The sequence below is a fragment of the Felis catus genome, chromosome E1 (assembly GCF_018350175.1).
Source record: "Felis catus isolate Fca126 chromosome E1, F.catus_Fca126_mat1.0, whole genome shotgun sequence".
NCBI lineage: Eukaryota > Metazoa > Chordata > Mammalia > Carnivora > Felidae > Felis > Felis catus.
In genome coordinates, this window is record NC_058381.1 from 36,431,567 (window position 1) to 36,453,473 (window position 21,907).

General features: G+C 49.3%; 1 protein-coding gene across 6 annotated transcripts in view; it reads right to left on the reverse strand.

Moving 5' to 3' along the window:
- Window positions 1–4,779: 4,779 nt before the first annotated feature.
- The window catches only part of CALCOCO2 (calcium binding and coiled-coil domain 2), a 28,137-nt gene continuing 11,009 nt past the window's right edge, over window positions 4,780–21,907 (reverse strand). For 3 of the 6 annotated variants that reach the window (XM_003996724.6, XM_006940233.5, XM_019817746.3), the window contains 11 exons: window positions 19,060–19,162; window positions 18,767–18,900; window positions 16,678–16,803; window positions 14,320–14,408; window positions 13,907–13,976; window positions 12,848–12,970; window positions 12,476–12,565; window positions 9,610–9,705; window positions 7,420–7,555; window positions 6,335–6,363; window positions 4,780–5,806 (listed from right to left, as the gene is read on the reverse strand). In XM_003996724.6, the coding sequence (XP_003996773.3) occupies window positions 5,630–5,806; window positions 6,335–6,363; window positions 7,420–7,555; window positions 9,610–9,705; window positions 12,476–12,565; window positions 12,848–12,970; window positions 13,907–13,976; window positions 14,320–14,408; window positions 16,678–16,803; window positions 18,767–18,900; window positions 19,060–19,162 (1,173 nt within the window). In that variant the 3' untranslated portion in view covers window positions 4,780–5,629. The other 3 variants (XM_023243507.2, XM_045044388.1, XM_023243508.2) reach the window with 3 other exon arrangements.

Genomic DNA, 21,907 nt, shown 5'->3' on the forward strand with positions numbered 1-21,907 from the left:
ACTATCCGGGTGCCCCCTAAATCCAGTGACAAGTGTCCTTAAGAGACGGGCAGAGAACACACACTGAGGAGGTACTGTGACCACGGAGGCAGAGATTGGAGTGAAGCCACAAGTCAAGGAATGCCAACAGCCACTCAAAGAACGGACTGTCTCCTACAGCCTCTGGGAGGAGCGTGGCCCTGCCCACACCACCTTGGGTTTGCACATCTGAGGGCTTCCAGAACCTGAACTGCGAGAGAATAACTTTCTGTTGCTTGAAGGCACCCGATTCGCGTTCGTTTGTTACGGCGGCCCTAGCAAATTAGTAGGCCCTCATTCTTTGGCATCTAATGGGTCACAAAAATCCTGCTGGTTTCAACTCCTTAAATAGCTCTAGTTTGGGGGGCGCCTGGGTGGCTCAGTGGGTTAAGCATCTGATTTCATATCGGGTCATGATCTCGCCGTTTGTGAGTTCGAGCCCCGCGTCGGGCTCGGTGCGGGCAGCTCGGAGCCTGGAGCCTGCTTCCGATTCTGTGTCTCCCTCTTTCTCTGCCCCTCCCCGCTTGTGCTCTGTCTCTGTCTCAAAAATAAATAAAACATTAAAAAAAAAATAGTTCTGTTTTTTTTTTTCCTCCCATGTCTATCTCCAATCTGGTCCAGGCCTTGACTGCTCTCTTGAACCACTGTGGTGGGTGGTCTCCTTCAAAAATAGAGATTAAAAAGGATAATAAAAATTAAAAAAAAAAAATAACAGAGTAGCTGAAAAACCCAGGCCTGCAGATAGCCACCATTCTACATTATGCGGTCCGGGCGGCAGAGTCAGCTTCTAGAATGAACGAGAAGTGTGGAGTCAGAGGCAGAGGAGCAGGATGAGCCGATAAGGGAAGTTAGTTCTGGGCCGCCTAGAGCTCCAGCCCCGGATGCTGGGAGTCCTGAAGCCTGGGATTCTGAGACACTCCTATACCCACCTTGCTCCCGTCTACCCTCACTCCTGTCTCCTGAGCTCCGATGAGCGTGTTAGACATGATCCACCTAGATTACAGTCTTCTGGGACAGAGGCTGGTCCCTTTTTATATTCTAGGGCTTTTGGTTCAGAGTCCTTTGCATTCTGGGCCCCTTCTCTGACTTCCCTTCTCCCTCGCCCTGTTTAGAGACCCTCAGAATACAATCCGGTTTTTGCCTGCCATTTCTGTCCCTCAACCTCTTAGGAGACATCACTAACTTAGGCTTCGATCACCCCTTCATGAACACTCTGGTCCCGCAGCCCTTACTTACGTCCTTACGTTGGTGCGACGGCTTCCCTTTTTCTCTGTCCTGAAATTGCTTTCGGGGGTGGCCGTCTCTTTTCCCCGTCAGATTAGGAGACCCCCGAAACCTGAGACCCTCCGCCAGCAGTTGAAAGGGCTCCCCGAGGACAGAGGGAATGTCTTCATTAATCTCGTAGATACCTCAAGGGAAGAACTTTTCTATTTTTTAAAATCCTGGCCCTGTGCTAGTTCTGCCCACCGTGGGTGCTCAATAAATGTTGATTGACTGAGTCAACAATAGACCGAGTCCCCAGAGTGCCATGTGCTTTCTTTCCACAGGGAGAAAGTAATAACATTAGGCAGAGCAGGCTGGATCCCTTAATATGATTATCTGAAATTTGTGGCTGGTGACTCTCTCCCCCAACTTTATTGGGGACATTCATCTCCACAGAATAGATATTCCCAGAGACCACTAATGCTGCCGGCCAAATGGTGGGCTACTATTAAATGCCCTGACCCCGTTCATCTTGATTCCACCACCACCAAAGCTGCCGCCTGCCTCCAGCCCAAGGTGGGGGGGAGAACCCAATACCGTTGTGGCAGCGGGTGGTACCGAAATAAGCATACTTCGAACCAAGTTCAATAATGTGGACCCAGCTCCCTAGCTGTACTCAAGGTATTCTACCGTGAACCCGCGCATGACCTTCGCAAGCTTTTTAACCTTTGAAGAATATAACAGCTCGAGACAGAATTCGTAGAGCACACCATTCACCCATTTAGAGTGTGTAATTCAGGGGCGCCTGGGTAGCTCGGTCGGTGAAGCGTCCGACTCCCGCTCAGGTCATGATCTCACGGTTCGTGGGTTCGGGCCCCGCGTCGGGCTCTGGGCTGACCGCTCGGAGCCTGGAGCCTGCTTTGGATTCTGGGTCTCCCTCTCGCTCTCTCTGCCCCTCCCCTACTCTTATTCTGTCTTTCTCTCTCTCTTAAAAAATAAACATTAAAAAAAATAATAAAGTAATTCAATAAAATAAAGTATGTAATTGTGCCACTATCTGCACAATAAATTGTATTATTTCAGAGAGAGGGAGAGAGTGCAGGGGAGACGGGCAGGAGGAGAGGGAGAGAAAGGATCCCAAGCAGGCTCCACACTCAGCACAGAGCCCGACGTGGGGGCTTGATCTCGTGACGCTGGGATCATGACCTGAGCTGAAATCAACAGCGGGATGCTCAACCGACTGAGCCACCAGGGCGCCCCTTAAATTTTATTTTATTTTAATTAATTTATTTTAATGTTTTATTTTTATGTTTGAGACAGAGAGAGACAACATGAACGGGGGAGGGTCAGAGAGAGAGGGAGACACAGAATCTGAAGCAGGCTCCAGGCTCTGAGCTGGCAGCACAGAGCCCCACGCGGGGCTCGAACTCACGGACTGTGAGATCGTGACCTGAGCCGAAGTTGGTCGCTCAACCGCCTGAGCCCCCCCAGGCGCCCGTTAAATTTTATTTTTAAGTAATCTCTATACTCAATGTGGGGCTCAAGCTTCCAACCCCGAGATCCAGAATCGCGTGCTTTACCTACTGAGCCAGCCAGGTGCCCCTCAATTCCTTTTTGCTCCCAAATAATATCTCCTCCTCTAGACAGGCCGTTATGTCATTCGCCCACTCGTCAACCGATGGGCATTTGGGTTGTTTCCATGATGGGCAAGTTATTGCTCCACGTTTCAACTTCTTCCTCTACAAAAACGGGAGTTCAGAGCCATTTCAGAGATTACTGAAAGCATGCGTGGAATACGCGAACGCGGCCCAAACGATAAAGCGCTACATGCAGGTAAAGACAATTATATTCATATTTATAGGAGGTCAACTAAGGAGAGCGCTGGGGCTCGCCTGACTTCCCCGAGTGTGTGGCCCCCTGTGGGTCACCTCAGGGGAATTAGGTGAGTGTCTCTTTGGGTTTGATCCCCACGGGAGAGTCCACTTTGCGTCTTTTTTTTTTTTCTAGGCGGGGGACTGCAATCGCTCAGCCGGGGCGGCTCATCGCATTGCCATTTGTTGCTAGGAGACCAGCTTAGAGCGGGCTCGGCTCGGTGCAGTCCCCGGGCCACTGCAAGAAAACCACCCGAAATCATAGAATGATATTTAAACATCAGGGCAGTTTCATTTCATCCCAGGGAACAGGGCTGAAGCTACAGGTGTTCTTAGGGCCCCAGGCTCTCGGACGGCCTCGCCAACACTCACGTCACGGATTTTCACTAGCTTTCTCTTACCACGCTCTCGCACACACGTGTGCCGGGTGACGGAAGCGTGCTAAAAAGTGCAAAAACATCTTCGTATTAAGACCAAGAGCAACTGAGTTAGGAGGGGAAACTGGTTGCCATGATGGGTACGACGATTCTAAAACCCAGTTGGGCTCTAAATACCGTTTGCCCCCGTAACTTCCTGCTATTTTTTGGCGGGGTATCTTACGGCTCTAAAACGAGTTGGGTGCAAGGAGGTGAGAGGGGAAAGGCTGGGGTAAGGAGTGGGTTATAGGAGAATGATTGTTTCCTTTCACCAGGAGCCGCCTGCAGCATAATTTCCCCTTCAAATCCTCGGTAAGAGCAGCTGGGGATAACGAACAGTGGTTAAAGATGCTTTGTTTTACGTCCAGCAAAAAGGATCATTAGCACCTTTTTTTTTTTTTTTTTTGGGTATTCACTGATTTGGATCATGTGCACCACTGCTCTTCGCCATTCATGTGCTTAATTAAGAGCTGATGAGCGCAAAATAAAGGAAATCGCGGCTCTCCGCTGGAACTATCTGGGGAGCGGCAGAATTTCTGCAGCAAGGAAAGGGGTCTGCCCGGAAAACCGTGTTACCACCTCCCCGTTACGTTTCTCTGCCAGAGCTCCTCTTCATGTCACATTGGAACCTTAAGGGGCGAAAGGCTGGGCGTCCAAGAGACAGCTCGTTGAAATGCTGGTAGGGGAGGAGGAGAAGCAGGAGTACAGTTTCATGTTGGTTTTATCAAAGGAGAAATACAGACAAGGAGCGGTGACCGGGGCAATATAGCTGGTCTAGGGCCGAACTCCAATCATGCAGGGAAAACCCCGGAAGGAGGCTGGCTCAACCTCACTCGTGACATCATGTCTTACATCATTCTGAGGTTTTTGTACAAGTCTCTATGGTGACCCGCTGGTGGCCTGCCTGAGAGTCCTTTCCATTTGTTCCGTCCCTGGAGGGGGGAGAGAAAATGGAATTGCTTTCTTGTAGTTCAATTAGGCAAATCTGGATGGAGGGACTAGAACCTGGTTCGCGAAGAGTGCCCGAGTCCACACCGTTCCCTTTCAAAAAGTGCACGGAAAGCTGGAACAAGAAGTCAGAGCCCTAGATTTCTCAAACTAATGCTCCGTCACCTTGCTCTCCGTCTCAAGACAAGGGCCGGGACACTTTTGTTGACTAGTTCAGACAAATGAAGAGAAATCACTGCTGGGGCCTACAAGTCCCATAGGCCTCTTGGTCACCCTTTTCTCCTAAGCTTAGAAATAAAAGACCGCAAACTCAAATTACCAAATTGAAGTTACCCACGTCCCTGCAACAGAGGACTAGTTTATTTTTAGTATTAAAGAGATTAATAGCTCTCATTATTCTGACATCTCCAGATTCAAAACTCACCTGCTCAGAAAGTTGCAAACCCAGTTTCTAACAGGTCCTACTAATCATTACGAAAGGACTTACAACAATAAAAGTTACGTGCATAGGAAAGGTCGAAGAGTAGAAAATGCCAAACAGAGGTATCCAGAGAGAAAGAAGGCCTGTGATTGAAATAATACTTTTGTGTCCAGGGTTCAGGAATAAGATGCTTCTGCTGGGAGCTGTGAAACCTTTGGTCTCCAAATTGGATGACCGAGTTCTCTGCAGTGACATTTTTGCCCAGTTTAATGCCATCAGTGGGAGGAAGGGACCTGAGGAGGAGGAGGAGGAGGAGGAGGAGGAGGAAATTCTCAACCTCTGCTCAATCACCAGCCGCAGGCTTAAGACTCAGAACTGAGTGCAAAACCACTCAAGGCCTGACCTTGAAGGGCGCTGGGACAACTCGGAAAATGAATCACTTAGTACTCGAGTCAAGCCGGTCAGTTCCGTCCCAGGGCCCTTGTGCTGGAGACCCTCGGAAGGCTGGGCACCAGAGGGGAGAGCAGGCCACGGCTAGTTATGGGATTTAAAAGGTAGTTAGTAACCCACAAGGATGGAAGTAACAGCCCTCACCACATAATCAGCATGACTCCACCCTTAGGGCAGCAGGACTGCGTAAATCCCTAATAATTTCACGTTAGGCAGGGTCTTGGGTCGTAACTCCAAGTAGAAGCTATAGGTTCTACTCTATCAAAATCTATGTACGGTATAGATCCAAGAGGCCGGAACACTTAGAGACTGTGGCAGAACACATGGTCTTCGAAGATCTGCTTCTCTTTTGCTGGGAAGGTCTTGTCACAAATCGGACAACTCAGACAGAGGGGCTGTGGGCGTTGCTGCTCCGAGGTGAAATCAAGAATGTCGCCAGCGAAGTCGGATTTGCAGGTGGGGCACTTCCTGACGGCGAGCTGGGAGGAAGGGCAAAGAGGTCAGCACAGAGGCAAGCTCTAGGTAACAGGGGCCACGTCCCGTGTTCTACTAGATTCTCAGCACGGAGCATAATGCTTGGCCCACGGCAGGTGCTCAGGAAACGGACGACGAACGAACCGATTCACGTTTGGAGGCCCTCCCTGGGGCTTTCTCTACCCCAGGGGTGAAAGGACTCACTAGTGCTAAAGCGGTCAAAGAGCTTCCAGCCCAGAAGGCACACGGGACATGCCCTGTTGCACCGGCTGCCTTGTTCGCATCTCCTCCCTAGTTCTGGTACCTCCGCTCACGGGTGGAGATCTACCCGCCAGAAAGCTGGCGGACGAACCGGGCTTTCTTCTCCCTGCCTCGACAGGCTCACTCAGCTTCGGGTTTGGACCCAATCGATCCAGCTGATTTCCGGAATTATCAAAACGAACCAGGCTCCCTACGCTTCTCCCATGAACTTGAGCAGGAAGGGACATTTCTCAAGGATTTGACGTGGGCACTCTCATGATTCACGTACTTACCAGGCTTGGGGCAGAACTTTCCTGGATACCTGAGGATAATAACAAAGATTTCATTCAGTGAAAGAAATACCATCCCCAGGTTCTCCAACCGTGATGCAGCGGCTGTTTTCTGTAACTCTCTTTGTCCCCCTTTCTCCCCACTGCGTCTCTTTCTCTCGCCCATGTACCATTAACTTCCGACAGAGGGGATCTAGGTCGATGATAAAGGGAAAAGAGGAAAAAATAATGAAGTGGCATTTGGGATAGCCATGCATATTGCTATACAGTCAGAAAAAACAAATAAACCTCAGTATGGGAAACACGAGATTTTAATAAAAACAGCCACGATTTAGTAAGGAAACAACTTGAGAATGGGTTTGAAGACTGAATCCGTGCAAACAGGTATTTTTAAAGGAAAGGCTTCGAGAACAGTTTTTAAAGAGGAAAACAAAGGTATACCCCTGCCTGCTGTAAAGATTTGACTGGGGCTCTTAAGAGAACACGGCTGCTTTAAACTGCCCACGAAAAGGCAAGGAGGTCTTCTATTGCTTTTGGAGACAAAGGAGGAGAAGTTCCCTGTTCCCTCGTGCCTGGCAAGGGCACTCTGACCCCTCAGTCCTTGAGTGACAAGACTGGTTTTCACCCCCACTTCTGTCCTCCAAACCACCCCGGGGTCTCTGTGGTGCACGTTCCTGTTACCCTCGGTCAGGCCATCGAGGTGGCCGCCATAACTGCCCATTCCTGGGTGGCATACCCCACCTCGTGTGCTTCCATTTCCAAACCTTAATTAGCTTCCTCAGCTTTGTGTGTGTATATCTTCTACACAGAGACATTTCTCTGATTTATATATTTGGAATATAGCCACGGGACTCAATTTGTGTCTGCTGCCTCTAGGCGAATGATCTGATTTGCGTCTTCTAGATTCAGATTTATTTCTCAATTAACACTTCTCGCCTGGCAATCCTTCTATTGGGTCCTCAGCTTCTGCCCAGCAAGTCTTAACAATGAGACTGGTCTTAATTAGCATCGCAGGCCAAAAAGAATTTTAGTGGGGGGAAAAGGATGCGGGCAGGGGCCTTCGGGCTCAAACGGCAGTTGTCTCTTACCGGAATAGGGGTTTCCATAGATAAGGGCCGGGTTTTGTCCTGCACCTCCTTGATCTGAAGTCGGCACTTGGTATGGCAAGGAGTCAAAATCCAGACCCATGTAACTCAGCAATCTGCTGTTCTCCCTCTTCAAAAGCTAGGGACAGAACGTTGGATAGAGAGACATATTGAAAGACGACGACAAAAGAATGGCCACAAGCGAGTGGAGAGGGGACTGCCCGCTTGGCAAGGCGGGAAGGTGGGAAAGAGGTAGCTCTCGATGAACAGCGGGGCACTGGGGGGGGTCCCGGGAAATGATCATTTGTAATTCTTCTCCAGAGAAAGCAGGGGCCTCAACACACCGAAGATCTCAGTTCTTTAGACCTGAATTGAAATATACGCTGCATTTTGTTTAGATGAACTCAAAAAAAAGAATTTTAAGCCTCTAAATTACATACCAGCTGAGGTGGGGTACAAAAGTTGGGTGCCTACAGGAGGGCGGCAGGAGCTATATTAAGGTTGGAGCTGTTGGATGCTATTGAGGGTAAAATGGTTCTTTTGGTCTCCGTCCCACCTTCCCAGAACGATTTTCTTACACAGTGTGAATACTCATCTGATATGACTTTCCCGTCTTCATGTTTTATCCTTTCAGATGGATACACCAATAGAGAGAGAGAAAGAAGGACAGGAGGGAGGGAGGGAGGGAAGAATGGGAAGAATGAGAGAGAAGCAGCTACGAGGAGGACAGACAGCGTTTAAAGCTCTTATAATTAGTAAACTGCCCCTTGACATCTTAAAAGGGCTTTACTATCGGTTCTTAACCAAACTTTCAAATATCAGATCTTGGGGTGCCTGGCTGGCTCAGTTGGAAGAGCACGGGACTCTTGATCTCAGGGTTGTGGGTTCGAGCCCCACAATGGGGGAAGAGATTACTTACAAAAAAAAAAATCTTAAAAAAAAAATCAGATCTCTTTCCCTGTTGCAAATTGTGTGTCCTCCCTTCTTCCCATGAGCCTACATGGGAAAACAGAGACTGCAAAGTCAAGGTGTATTCATCTAAATCAAGAGGATGAGAATAACAAGACCGGAAACAGACTCCAAAGGTCCCTACAGTACTGAAAGGGGCATAAATGGCGTAATCAAAGCCAGAAAAGATCACTTGGAGGCACAGCCCGGGAGGGTTTCGGACAGGGGAAAGATGGAGAACCACGGGAGGTGTGGATCCAGGAGTAGAAGCCAGAATGCACGGACACCTTTGATGCAAGAGCAGGAAAGTGCCTTTGTGTGCAGCTTCTTTTTAAAAAAAAAAAAAGTTTTGGGGCGCCTGGGTGGCTCAGTCGGTTGAGCGTCCGACTTCGACTCAGGTCATGATCTCGCGGTCCGTGAGTTCGAGCCCCGTGTCGGGCTCTGTGCTGATGGCTCAGAGCCTGGAGCCTGTTTCGGATTCTGTGTCTCCCTCTCTCCCTGCCCCTCCCCCGCTCATGCTCTGTCTCTCTCTCTCTCTCTCTCTCTGTCAAAAATAAACATTAAAAAAATTTTTTTTAAATAAAAAAAAGTTTTAACTTACTGTGCTTAATAATCTCTACACCTAAGGCAGGGCTCGAACTCACAACCCCGAGATCACAAGTCCCATGCTCCTCCGACTGAGACATCCAGGCACCCCCAAGGGCAGTTTCTTTACTGCCCTCAGTCAACAATAACTTGTGTTTAACTCACAGCAGAAAATAAATGTTGGTTGAATGAATGAATGAATGAGGGCACGAATGAACGCACAGCATTTTCTTAAGGGCCCACCAAGGGTCCAGCGATAGTACAGACCATCACTTCTGCCCTGGTTTAGTGGCAGAAAAAAAGGAGAAAGTTGTGCTGAAGGAAAGGGGTCCCTCAACTAGCACAAAAAGGACATAGGATATGATTCCCCAAAAACAATACCTACGATAGGTATGAAGTTAAGAGTAAAATTAATTTAGATCTTGATCAAGGCTGTTCCTTTCTTGTTGATTCCTGCCACACCAAGCGAGTTTCGGTTGGGGAACCAAGAGAGAGTTCATGGGAGGTGAGGAAACCAGATTAAATTTGCTCTCAGGAGCAATGGTCTCACCCACTGTCCCAGAAAGGGCTCTTTTATTTACCTCTTGGTCACCACATCTCCGGGTCACCCTGCTCCCTCCCCTTAAAACCTTGAGGTTTTCGCCCTCCGTACACACTCACATCATTTTCTCTTTCCAATCTCTCTTTCTCTTTCTGCAGAGCATCATATAAAATCTTGTTCTCACTCAGTTTTCTTGACAGGCCAGCGTTCTCGTCCTATCGATAATAAAAAACAATTAGGGTTAGGATCACATACTGTCATCTGGATCCCAAGTGGGGGAAAGCGAGGGGCCTGTAGAGGACCTGCTTTCCCAAACTGGTGGGACTCGGGGGTGGGGGGGGCAAGGGAGCTGGGGCGCAGAGGAGGAGACGCAGGCGGTGTCGACTTACAGAGAAGCGACTTAACAAGGTGCTGGGAGGCCTGGGCCGGCATCGAGATGCCGATTTCTTTTGGGTTAGTGGCAGTGAAAGCCACCAAAGATGGAAAGGGTGATAAGCTTGGGAAGAGCCTCCAGACGGACTTATCAGGATTAGGGTTGGGATTGGGACTTATCAGGATTGGGACCGCACCCAGCCACGGAAATGAGCATCTCTGTCTCGCATGAACATCTCACTCAAGGCGGCGCGGGGCTGGCGCGGCCTCCTCCCAGGGAGGACGGGCCTCTGGGCTCAAGTAACACGGAGGACGAAGGAACCCTGGAAGGCATTCCTCCGCGGCCACCGGGAACCCAGGCTGAGGTCCTGGGCTTCCCAGGATGATGACCTGACCTGTGTTCAAACACCCCACAAAGGGTAGGCTTGCTCCCACCTCCTGCCTCCACACACACACACACACACATGCACACGCCTCACAAAGACACTTAAGCTAGTCCTATCAGTTGCGTTTTTGTTTTTGTTTTTTCCAAGATTTTTTTATTTGAATGCTGGTGCCCGGACGGCTGTGTGCTTCTAGCCGGCCCTGAGGTAGTAATGCGGGAGGGACTACCCGACGACAGTGCTCGCTGCTGGCTCCTGGCTCCCCATCCCCATGGGCTCTTGCTGGCTCTTGTGGTCCTGCTTCACTTCCTCAAAAGGCAGAAATAAGAAAGGACTATCTGAGTCTACGCAGACACCTGCTCGGTGGTTACAAAATCCTTCCCTGAGATCTGTGGCCTGTGGCTGAGCTGGGGGCCGAGATTTCGGGGGGAGCCCCAGACTGGTTTCTGGCCGTCCACGCCTCTTTTTAGCAAGAGATTTTTTTTTTTTTTTTTTTTAGAAATGTCTCTCCTGAACAAGGATGGACAGTCCTCTGGGCTCTGGGCTTGGTCTAAGCACCACAAACCTTCACACCCCTTGCTGCCTGGGCCCCTTATTTCCGTCACCTACCAGCGCAGCAGCCCTGAGTTGCCTGATCTGTTTGTGGAGGCGTTGACACTCTTTGTATTTCTCTAAGAAACAGGCTTTCCCGGCCTCTACCTTTGCCTGGAGGCGCTCTACCTCTTGTACTAACTGCTCCTCCACTGTCGTTGTCTTGTTCCTAGGCTCCTGAAGCATAAGATACACGGTCCTCATAGTTAGGGTTCCTTGGGATAGGTGGGGAATGAAGAATGGAGCGCCTGGGTCTTGGAAAACACTCCCCGAAAACCCAGGGAACCCACACCCGCCACAAGGACCTTCAGACCCCTGAATGGCCACAGGTCGTTTAAACGAGCGATTCCTGGGGTGCCTGGGTGGCTCAGTCGGTTGGGCGTCCGACTTCGTCGGCTCAGGTCATGATCTCGCGGTCCGTGAGTTCGAGCCCCGCGTCGGGCTCTGTGCTCAGAGCCTGGAGCCTGCTTTATATTCTGTGTCTCCTCCTCTCTCTGCCCCTCCCATGCTCATGCTCTGTTTCTCTCTGTCTCTCAATAATAAATAAGCGTTAAAAAAATTTTTTTTAAGTGGGAAATAGTCCCATGTTTAGTGGTTGGTCACCAATTCAATTTCTGAAAAACATCAGCGTGGCCAAATAAAACACTTCTCTGGGCGGCCGATTTGGTTCAGGAACAGAGTTCAGAGAACTTTGTTTTCCTCCTTAGCATGCGAAAATATATGGTCTCTCATATATACTGGGACTCCATAGTTGACCGAGTAATGACTGAGTGAATGCATGATGCCTGTGTCATAGGATTTATAAACCCAGCAGTTGGATACCCTCCAGACATCAGGGTTTCTCATACCCTTCTATCAATTCAGAAAATGGGGCTTCTTGGTACCTATCATCACCACGAGGCCTCTTTTCCAACATTCTTTTTTTTTTTCTCAACGTTTTTTATTTATTTTTGGGACAGAGAGAGACAGAGCATGAACGGGGGAGGGGCAGAGAGAGAGGGAGACACAGAATCGGAAACAGGCTCCAGGCTCCGAGCCATCAGCCCAGAGCCCGACGCGGGGCTCGAACTCACGGACCGCGAGATCGTGACCTGGCTGAAGTCGGACGCTTAACCGACTGCGCCCCCCAGGCGCCCCGTCCAACATTCTATTCTACTATAGGAAAAGATCAGACGGTTAGGCTTTCATTACTATATTATTATAGCTCAGAATAATTTAGAATGCTAATTGCTAATATCATAGTATTTACAACAAAATCTGTTTTGACTGCTGCCATATTCTCTAACCGTACAGCTTAGCGCTACAATTGCTAATTTGTCTGCCCCCATAAGAACTCTTTAAGGAGGGAGTCGGGTTACTCTGGGTCGTAACCTAGTCCAAGGCTGTGTTTACCACAACCTGTCACGTGGTTTCACTTTCGGTATCGCTCTGCCATTCACCGCACGGCAGAAACGGCCACCTCTCTGAGACGTTTTGTGAACGACAGATTCTCTGTCCTCTTCTGGGTCGAGAGCAAAACGTCCGGAGGCGAACGCTATCCCCATCTGTCTTTTTTATCCTTTCCGTCACCTGAAAACAGACCCTTCCCCTTCCTTCCCGTAGGCTCCCTCCCCCCAAAGCCATCCGAAGACAGACATGCCTTTAACGCTTGCTGTTTCTTCAGGGTGGTTGTTTCTTCCTGCTTCAGCGTCTCCTCTACTGTCTGCTCCAGCTCCTTCTGGCGCTCCTTCTGCACGGAAACAGATTTCAGTTCCGCCGCTGCGGAAACACGGGCACACGCGCACTGGGGAAGGGCCCCGCTGAGCGGATGAGCGAGCCAGGATGCAGAGACAGAGGTGAGTCTGCCCTTGCTGGCTTCTGAGAACAGCCACGAGGCCCCTCATTTCAGGTGGCTTCCTCTGAGGCCTTTCCCGGAGCCGGCGATAACCCAGGTAACACGACAGAGTAAAGAAAGAACAACATACGCTCTCCCGCAAGGGCCGAAAAATGTCAGTTTCGCCCGTGACTCTACCTGCTGGGTTAGAGTGAGAAGAAGCTGGCTGTTTTCCTTGTTCAGTCGCTCCAACTGCTCTGTCTTATCTTGATCTCCCTGAACGAGCTTCTCCATTTCCTTCTCTCGAGTTGACAGCTGGGCCTAAAGCAAGATGAGTGAATATAACCAAGGTATGAAGGGACCACTGAAGAGGGAGACCGTGCTATTTAATGAACGCTAACACAAAGGGGTGTGTGTTCCGTAGCAACTCCCAACTGCCAGCCAGACACCCCTGGAACGTCTTCTCTTCAGCTCTGCCTTACACCCTCAGTAGCCGAGACTCGAATGAGGACAATTCAACCAGCCACTCTTTAAGGTACAGCTTCCTCAAAACAAGAGTGATTCAGCTGCTATCTGCTTTACGTTCTAGGCTTTTGAGAAAGACTTGGCTTGCAGGGATTTTATAGCTAAAAGAAAAAAGTCTGGAAACCCCTGGGAGGGCTGACAGTCCCCCATCTATACAAAAAAAAAATTTTTTTTTTTTTTACATTTGTTTATTTTTGAGAGACAGAAAGAGCACAAGAGGGGAAGGGGCAGAGAGAGAAGGAGACACAGAATCCGAAGCAGGCTTCAGGCTCCGAGCTGTCAGCACAGAGCCCGACGCGGGGCTCGAACCCACAAACTGCGAGATCATGACCCGAGCCGAAGTTGGATGCCTAACCGACTAAGCCACCCAGGCACCCCCCAGTTTTTTCTTTAACGTTTATTTTTGAGACAGAGAGAGAGAGAGAGAGCACACGCGAGCAGGGGAGGGGCAGAAAGAGAGGGAGTCACAGAATCTGAAGCAGGCTCCAGGCTCCGAGCTGTCAGCACAGAGCCCAACGCGGGGCTCGAACCCACGAACTGTGAGATCATGACCTGAGCTGAAGCTGGACGCTTAATTGACTGAGCCGTCCAGGCGCGCCTAGTCTGATGTTTTGAAAGGCACGCTTCGGGCACTCACTATGGTGCAACGTAGCTTTCTCTCTCTGGGCCACCAGGCAGGCATGGTGGCAAGGGGAGGACAACGCACTCTGGCAAAGGTCCGGCATCACCTACCTGGAGCTGCTCCACCCTGACTCCCATCTTCTCGTTTTCTGAGGACATCTTCTGGTTTTGTTCTTTCAGTCTGCGGAGGTGAAAAACACGCTGATTGCGGGTCAGATCCCCCAGGCCTTCAGTGATTTAAGGCCGCCTTGGCCCTAGGGCCGCGGAGTGAGTTTAAAATCCACTCCTCTTCCGTCCCGTTTCGGCTTCCTGACCTCCAACTGCCTGCATTCGACAACTTGGTGTTAATACTGGACTTCAGGTCGTGTCTCCTTACCATTCAGATCCTAACTGTCTAACCTAGAATCATTCCTATCACTGTCCTGATGGCAGGACTATTTTCTAGGGAGTTCTGGAGAACCGATCAGAGCCCGGCCAAGGGTGTCTACAACACGCAGCTCCTCCCGGCCGGGAACCACACTTACTGAAGCAGCTCCGTCTCCCAGCCGTCCTTCTGTGCCTTCGCTTCCTGTTCCAGCTTCTGAGCGGTGCTCTTTAGAATTTCTAGCTCCTCCTGCAGAACGTCAAAGGAACCGACCATTTCTAAGCCATTTTTTAGTATCTCAGGCATCCAACAAATATTCACAGAACACTTACTACGTGTTAGGCACTTGCTATGTGTCATGACACAACAGTGAATGCAACGTCCGAGTAAGGGGATTTCCGTATTAACATGTTCTCAATCTGTTCTTTCCCCAAAACGTACGCACCTTAACTTCTCTTCCCCTGGGGCTTGTATCTGTCCATTAATTCATTAAGCAAATGTTCAGTGACTGCCTAGGAAGCACTGTTCCTGCACTGCGGACACAGCAGTGGGTGAAATAAAGTGGCTTTTCTCTTTGAAAGGTGCTATCCAATACATTCATGAATGCTGCGCACGTAATTAAAAGTCAAGTAGCCACATTCAAAAAAGTAAAAAGAAACAGATACAATTAATTTTATTAATGGCATATTTAACCCAACAGATCTAAAATATTGTTTCAATATGTAAATAAAAAGGAAATATTTTACTTTTTTTTCATACGGAGCCTTCAAAATCTGTTATATACTTTATGCTGCCGGAGTATCACAATATGCCCTGTTTCAAGTGTTCAATAGCCACCTGCGGCTAGTGGCCACCGTACTGGTCCCAGACATTTGTTTTTTCTTCCCCAACTTCATTTTGCACTGAAGCCAAGCCAGCGTGTCAATAATAACTCGCTGCTTTTATTTTTTTAATTAATTTTTTGACTCGCTGCTTTTAGCTCCAAGACTTACAAATGCATAGTCTTTTAAAAAATAATTTATGTTTATTATCTATTTTTGAGAAAGAGAGGCAGACAGAGCAGGAGCAGGGGAGGGGCAGCGAGAGAGGACGACACAGAATCTGAAGCAGGCTCCAGGCTCCGAGCTGTCAGCACAGAGCCCGACACGGGGCTTGAACCCATGAACGGAGATCATGACCTGAGCTGAAGTCGGACACTTAACTGACTGAGCCACCCAGGCGCCCCATTTTTTTTTTTTTAATGTTTTATTCACTTATTTTGAGAGAGCGTGAGTGCATGCAAGTGGGGGAGGGGCAGAGAAAGAAAGAAAGAGAGAGAGAGAAAGAGAGAAGAATCCCAAGCAGAGACTCTCCTAACAACACAGAGCCCAGTGCAGGGCTCGATCTCACGAACTGTGAGATCATGACCTGAGCTGAAATCAAGGGCTGGACGCTTAACTGACTGATCCAGACTCACACGCCCCTGAGCTGCCGGGTCATTTTAAGGAGTAAGTGAAGCGATAGGCTTAATTACAGTGGCACACAGTAGGTGCTGAATATTGGCTTGTGTTATCATTACAACTAGTAGCAAGTAGGTAGGCGAGCTAAGCCAAGAACCCAGACCTTCTGATTCCTTGGCTAGAACCTGGCAGGTGAGCTCCTGGCCAGACACTGATGGTCGAAAGAGAGCTTGTGAATTATATACCTACGCCACCCCTGTTACCTCACTGCCTACGATTGGCCAGATCTGTATCTTGGACCTGTCATCCACACTTCTATACCAGCCCAGGGCCGAGGACATCATGGGCACTTGTGTGACAGTGAGGTATAAAGAACAGTCTGTCTGGGAGCGAAGAGAAGTGGGTCCTAACCCAGTGGGATCACTAAATTGACCTCTTCCTCTCTCCTTTGGGCCTCGGGTTCCTCACCTGTAGATCAAGGGCTCTACAGATGGTGACTGCCAACGTCTGCGTGTTCTGGAAACTTCTAAGGCATGACCTCAGGGTAATTAGTTTATGGTCTTTAGAGAAGATTCTCCTCTTTAGCTCCTTGCGTGCTCAACTCGCATTTACCACCTGCTGTTTTGAAGGCTGTTTCAAAAGAGCAGCAGCAAGGACTTAGGAGAACTTGCCACCTTGCCTTCATCCTCTCTTCTCCCTCGATGTCCGGATCTAGCTAATCAGAGAAAATACTTTATATTCTCCGTACGAGCTAGGAAGACGTCACACCGCCTGAGTTTGAATCCTGGCTCCACCATCACTGATTAGCTGTTACTAATCAGTTACTCAGGTTACTCATCTGTAAACTCGGGGTAATAACAGTACCCATTCCAGAGCTGCAATGAAGTAATCCACAGAGAACGTTCGACGCTGTGCCTATTCAAAAATAGGAGTGTGAGGGAGTGAGATCACGGGCCAGAGAGAAAGTGGTGCCGGAGAGGAGACACCACCCGCTTCTGACCTCTGCACTCCAGGTTCATTTCACGTTTTGCTGGTTTGTTGAGTTGGCGTGCGGGTTCGTGGCGAACCAGCGGCCATACCTGCGTCTTGTGGAGCTCAGCCTGCGTGTCTGAGTTCTGCTTCTGGAGGCTGACACAGGTGTCCTTCAGCTCCCGGTTTTCTTTGCAAAGCTCCTTATTGTGCTGCTCGATCTCCTCCACCTCGCCCTACGAAAGAGCATTCCATCAATTCGTATTCGACCTTCCGTAGTTCGACGGACAGTCAAGTGCCTCTGGCGGAACGTTCCCACAGGCTGGGATGCTGAGGGTCTGCTGGCTTCCCACTCACTATTAGGGCATCTGTGAACCTCGAATGGGAACACCTCCTCAGTCGGGAGGGGAAGGGGGCCGTGTGGGCATGTCTGGATAATTGCAACACGGAGCCCGCCGTTACCAAGAAAGGCAGGCAAACAAAATGAAGACCATAAAAAGCGAAAAGGCGGCTCATCTTTCTGGGGTGGAGGGTTGGCTCCGACCGCATCCCCGTGTTTGTCTCTGCGTGCCTTTCCCACTGCCATCACTGCTCTCCGTGGCCACTCGGCAAAGGTGACAGGCTGGGCTTCCCTTGGTGGGCTCCTTGGGAATGTGTGAGGGGACGAGGGAATAATGGCAGTGACCCAGCAGGGACTGGGGACCCAGTCAGGAAGCCCAGAGAGAGGGAGATTAAACAAACAGATGTCAAGACCCACTAACAACACGTGTGACTCCGTCTCAAGGCTGGGACAGGATATGGGGTGCGAAGAATCCAGTTTTGACCAAGTGGTGTATCAATAAAGATGCCATCTCAGTAACTGGTTTATGTTTACGTTCCGCTGACCCCATGGGTGAAGAGACGCTTGACCACTCCTCCGCCTGAGTGTGTCCCAGCCCATCCAATGTGACGTCACCGGACTAAGAGATATGGAGACCAACACAAGGACTTGGAGAGAGGTCTCCCCAGAATTATTAAAAGTCTGGACTAGATCTATTAGGAAAGGTACATGGACTGTAAGGTGCTCGCCCAAGAAACTGCTCAAGAAAGTTTAGGATTATAACCAAGACACATGGGGTTGGGAAGTGGTTAAGGCTTCAGTAAGAACACAAGTTAAATACGTTTCAAGAGTTTATTTTTAAGTGAGAAGCGATTCACTGTAATGACTTTTGAAAATATTTTTTTATGAACCCCAAAATATATTTCTACTTAAAAAAAAAAACGTTAAAAGGGGGAATGACAGAAGAATGTGGATTCTTCTCGCAAATGCTTAGTATCATCGTTGTTTGTCTCTCCTATTGGACGAGCTTCGGGACAGTAAGGGATTTAATCCATTCTTCCCTGCCCGCCACGGGGCTGGATAGAAAGAGGGTATCCTATGAAATAAGTGGGTGAGTAAATGAATCTAATACTCATGTGTACCTGGCCCTGGGCCAGAACTAAGAGACACAAAGAATATTTGGTGTGTGCCTCCTCAGAGGAGCAGATACATTTACTGTGGTGCTAAGATGTGATGACAAAAATTAAGCGATTGGAAAAGTGAAGGGAGTAACTGAACGCCAACGGAGTTACAGAAGTTTTAGAGAAAGGAGAAATCACTTCTTGTGATTCTGTTCAATGTTTCTACGTCATTCCTGAGTAGGTTTCAGTGGGTACTGGATACATTTCTCCCAATAGCATCTGTTAAGGCATTCAGTAAAGGCTTATTTTTTTGATTCAAATTCTACCCTATCCTGAAATTACGATTTTTTTTTTTTTTTAATTAAAGTAGGCTCCACGCTCAACGTGGGGCTTGAACTCCTGACCCTGAGATCAAGAGTCACATGCTCCAGGGGCTCCTGGGTGGCTCAGTCGGTGAAGCCTCCGACTTCGGCTCAGGTCACGATCTCACTGTTTGTGAGTTCGAGCCCCACGTCGGGCTCTGTGCTGCTGACCGTTCGGAGCCTGGAGCCTGCTTCGGATTCTGTGTCTCGCTCTCTCTCTCTCTGCCCCTCCCCTGCTCATGCTCTGTCTCTATCTCAAAAATAAATAAAACATTAAAAAAAATTAAAAACAAAACAAAACAAAGAGTCACATGCTCCACCAGCTGAGCCAGCCAGGTGTCCTGTGAAATCGCCACTCTCAATGGCGGGAAGGGCTCGAGGTGAGATGTTTACAGACCTGAGTGGTAACAACCAGGATGTCCTCTTCATTTTCTGGACGGAACTGGAAAGGGATACTTGCTCCCCGGACCACGCCGTCCTGATCCACATAGCAGAACTGGTAATACTCATCATCCTTGGGCAGGTAATAAGCTGAAGACGCAACATGATTTTTAATCCAAAATTAGGTCTAGTAAGAAAGCTGAAAATCTGGAAGTCTTTTTATCTGCCCCAGAAAGCTTAATTAAGCTCAAGGGAATCCGTGTTGGCCGCGGTCTTCAACACCTTTGATCCGGTATTTATTTTCCTTACCTTTGAACTGGACCTCCTGCTGTTTGGCTGAGTCCCTGTTTAGGTCAACGGGCAAAGAAACCCACATGAAGGTGTAATACTCCCGGGTCGTCTTCCAACCCACCTGCAATGACAAAAGGTTCTCGTTCAGCATCTCAAACTGATCAGGGGAGAGTCCTGATTTGGGCTATGTCTTCTCAAAATACACTTGCTTTTGATTTGTTTATGTTGAAAGTAAAATGAATTCAGTATGATAAGATCCACCCACCATTGGATCAGATCTTTTTATTAGTAAGTTTTTTTAATATTTATTTTTGAGAGAGAGAGAGAGAGCGCGAGCGGGGGGATGGGCAGAGAGAGAGGGAGACACAGAATCCGAAGCAGGCTCCAGGCTCCAAGCTGTCAGCACAAAGCCCGACGCGGGGCCCGAACCCACGAACCGTGAGATCATGACCTGAGCCCAAGTCGGACGCTTAACCGACTGGGCCACCCAGGCGTCCCCAGATCTTGCTTTTTGACTCATGACAACTATATGTGGTACAAGGTCTGATACAACTAGAAACTGGCCTGCACGCCCGCACAGTCCAGAATACCTATCTCAGAAGGAAATGTAAACCGGCCACTCCACACCCAGGACAAGAGTTCCAAAAATTACTAACACCAAGTCAGACAGAGAACGGTGAGTGACTGGGGAAAATCTGGGGTTGTGACTCTTGATCCCGCTGTCTTCTTACAACGCTTCGTAGAACTTCTTAATCAGAAAGCCCTTCTGATCTGCCTTCTCCACTGGTCAGTCCTCTCCTGTGTCCAGTCCAGTCTCGTCACCCATACTGACCTGGTTAGACTAGCACATCTTTAACATGCACTTTTCGAATAATGTGCACGTTGCAGAGTAGAGGGGCCAAAGGGTTCTGAGGTGATGAGGCCCCAGGAAACTGAGCCCAGTCTATAGAATTTTCTTTCTTCAGTGTTTTTCTTAACACGTGCTTAAGGAAGGCCTTTTGGTGCTTCTGGTAGTCATAAAGGCCCCTTCCAGGTATTGAAAGCATTAAGTCATGATATACGGATACTGTAAAATATGCCTCAGAGCAGGAAGCCGGTTAAGTGGAAAATATTCTCAGTAAAGTCGAAGGAGGGTAAAAGATGGCTCAAATCATATCGAGACGGTAAGGGCACACCGGAGAATAGAAAGGGAGCCATTGTGTCTTCAAGGGGAGAACACTCAGCAAATGAGAAGCAAAATTACATCTATTGCCGTATTTTGACCCTGCCTGAGCCCAGTGGGAAGAAGAAGAACTGAAAATAAAATTCCATTTTTATATATGAAGGAATCAGTGCAGGGTTGAAAAGGCGACACTGAACGCTCATCAGAACGTACCAGGGCATGTTTTAGTGTCTCATTAACACGCACCCCATCGCTGGAAGCAGCCCGGAGCCAGCGCGGCCTGTGGTTGGTACAGGAAGCAGGAATTTTATGGAGTCTTCATTCACATCCTGGAGTTTCTTAATGCACTGTGACCAAAATATCTGGGAAGGCCTAAGAATTACTGCGGTCTTGGAACCCGGAGACAACTTCTGGCCGCCTGTGACTTCTGGCCTTGGGTCCCCCACCTGAGTCGCGCTGGTCCGGGCGTGCTTCTCGGACCTGTCCCCTCTCGGAGACCTTGGGCACAGGTAAATGCCCAGGTAAAGGACAGCCCGGAGCACAGGGCCACGCGCTGAAGGCAGGAAAGCTAACACCTGCTTGAGGCTCTATCGGTGTGGGCAGCTTTTGCTTTATTGAGAAGACGAAGCATAGTGGACGCTGAAAACCAGTTCGCGAGCGCCCGCGCCGTGCCAGGAAGGCCCAGGGTCAGGGCTGGGGAGGAGCTGAGGACTATGGTCGAGACTACGCCGCAAGAAGGCTCAGTCGGTGGAACATGCGACTCTTGACCCCGAGGTTGTGAGTCTGAGCCCATGCGGCGTGGGGTTTCCTTCAGAAAGACCTCGTTGCAAGAACAAACACCAGGAGGGCTTTCCGAGGGAGCGGTGAGAGATGACACTACAGGCAGCTCTTTACTCTTCTGCTGTTCGTGTGAACTCAGCAGAATAGCGCAAAGGTTTAGGCGTCCAACGCACTTGTTCCCCACTCACTCACTGGGAGACCTCAGGAAGGTCAGGGTCTTGAGTCTATTCATTTTATTCACCTGTGCACAAGAGGGAACACGCCCACCTGAGGGTGCAGCTGTGCTGTCAGGATCAAAGAGCACACGCACACGCATGCACACGCATGTGCCCCCATGCACGAGACCTCATCAGGGGCCCCTGGGGGGCTCAGCCGGTGTGGCGCCCAACTTCAGCTCAGGTCATGATCTCGCAGTCTGTGGCTTTGAGCCCCACATTGGGCTCTGGGCTGACAACTCAGAGGCTGGAGCCTGCTTCGGATTCTGTGTCTCCCTCTCTCTCTCCCCTCCCCCCGCCCCCCGCTTGTGTGCTCCCTCCCTCTCAAAAATAAACGTAAAAACAAAAAAAACCTCATCAGAGACATAGCACACTGTATGTTCTCAAGAAATTTGTGTTCTCCTTATGAGCCTTACAGCTGTCCTTCCAGGGGCGCCTGGGTGGCTCAGTTGGTTAAGCATCTGACTTCAGCTCAGGCCATGATCTCATGGTCTGTGAGTTCGGGTCCCGCATCGGGTGAGCTCCACTTCTCTCTCTGCCCCTCATGGGATTCTCTCTCTCTCTTTCTCTCTCTCTGCCCTCGTTCACTTGCATTCCTGCTCTCTCTCAGTAATAATAATAAAAAAAAACCTTTCAGGCTCCTGGGTAGCTGTTCAAATCAACAGCTTTATGAACAATGAATATTAGAAGCCATTCTTTGATTAACCAT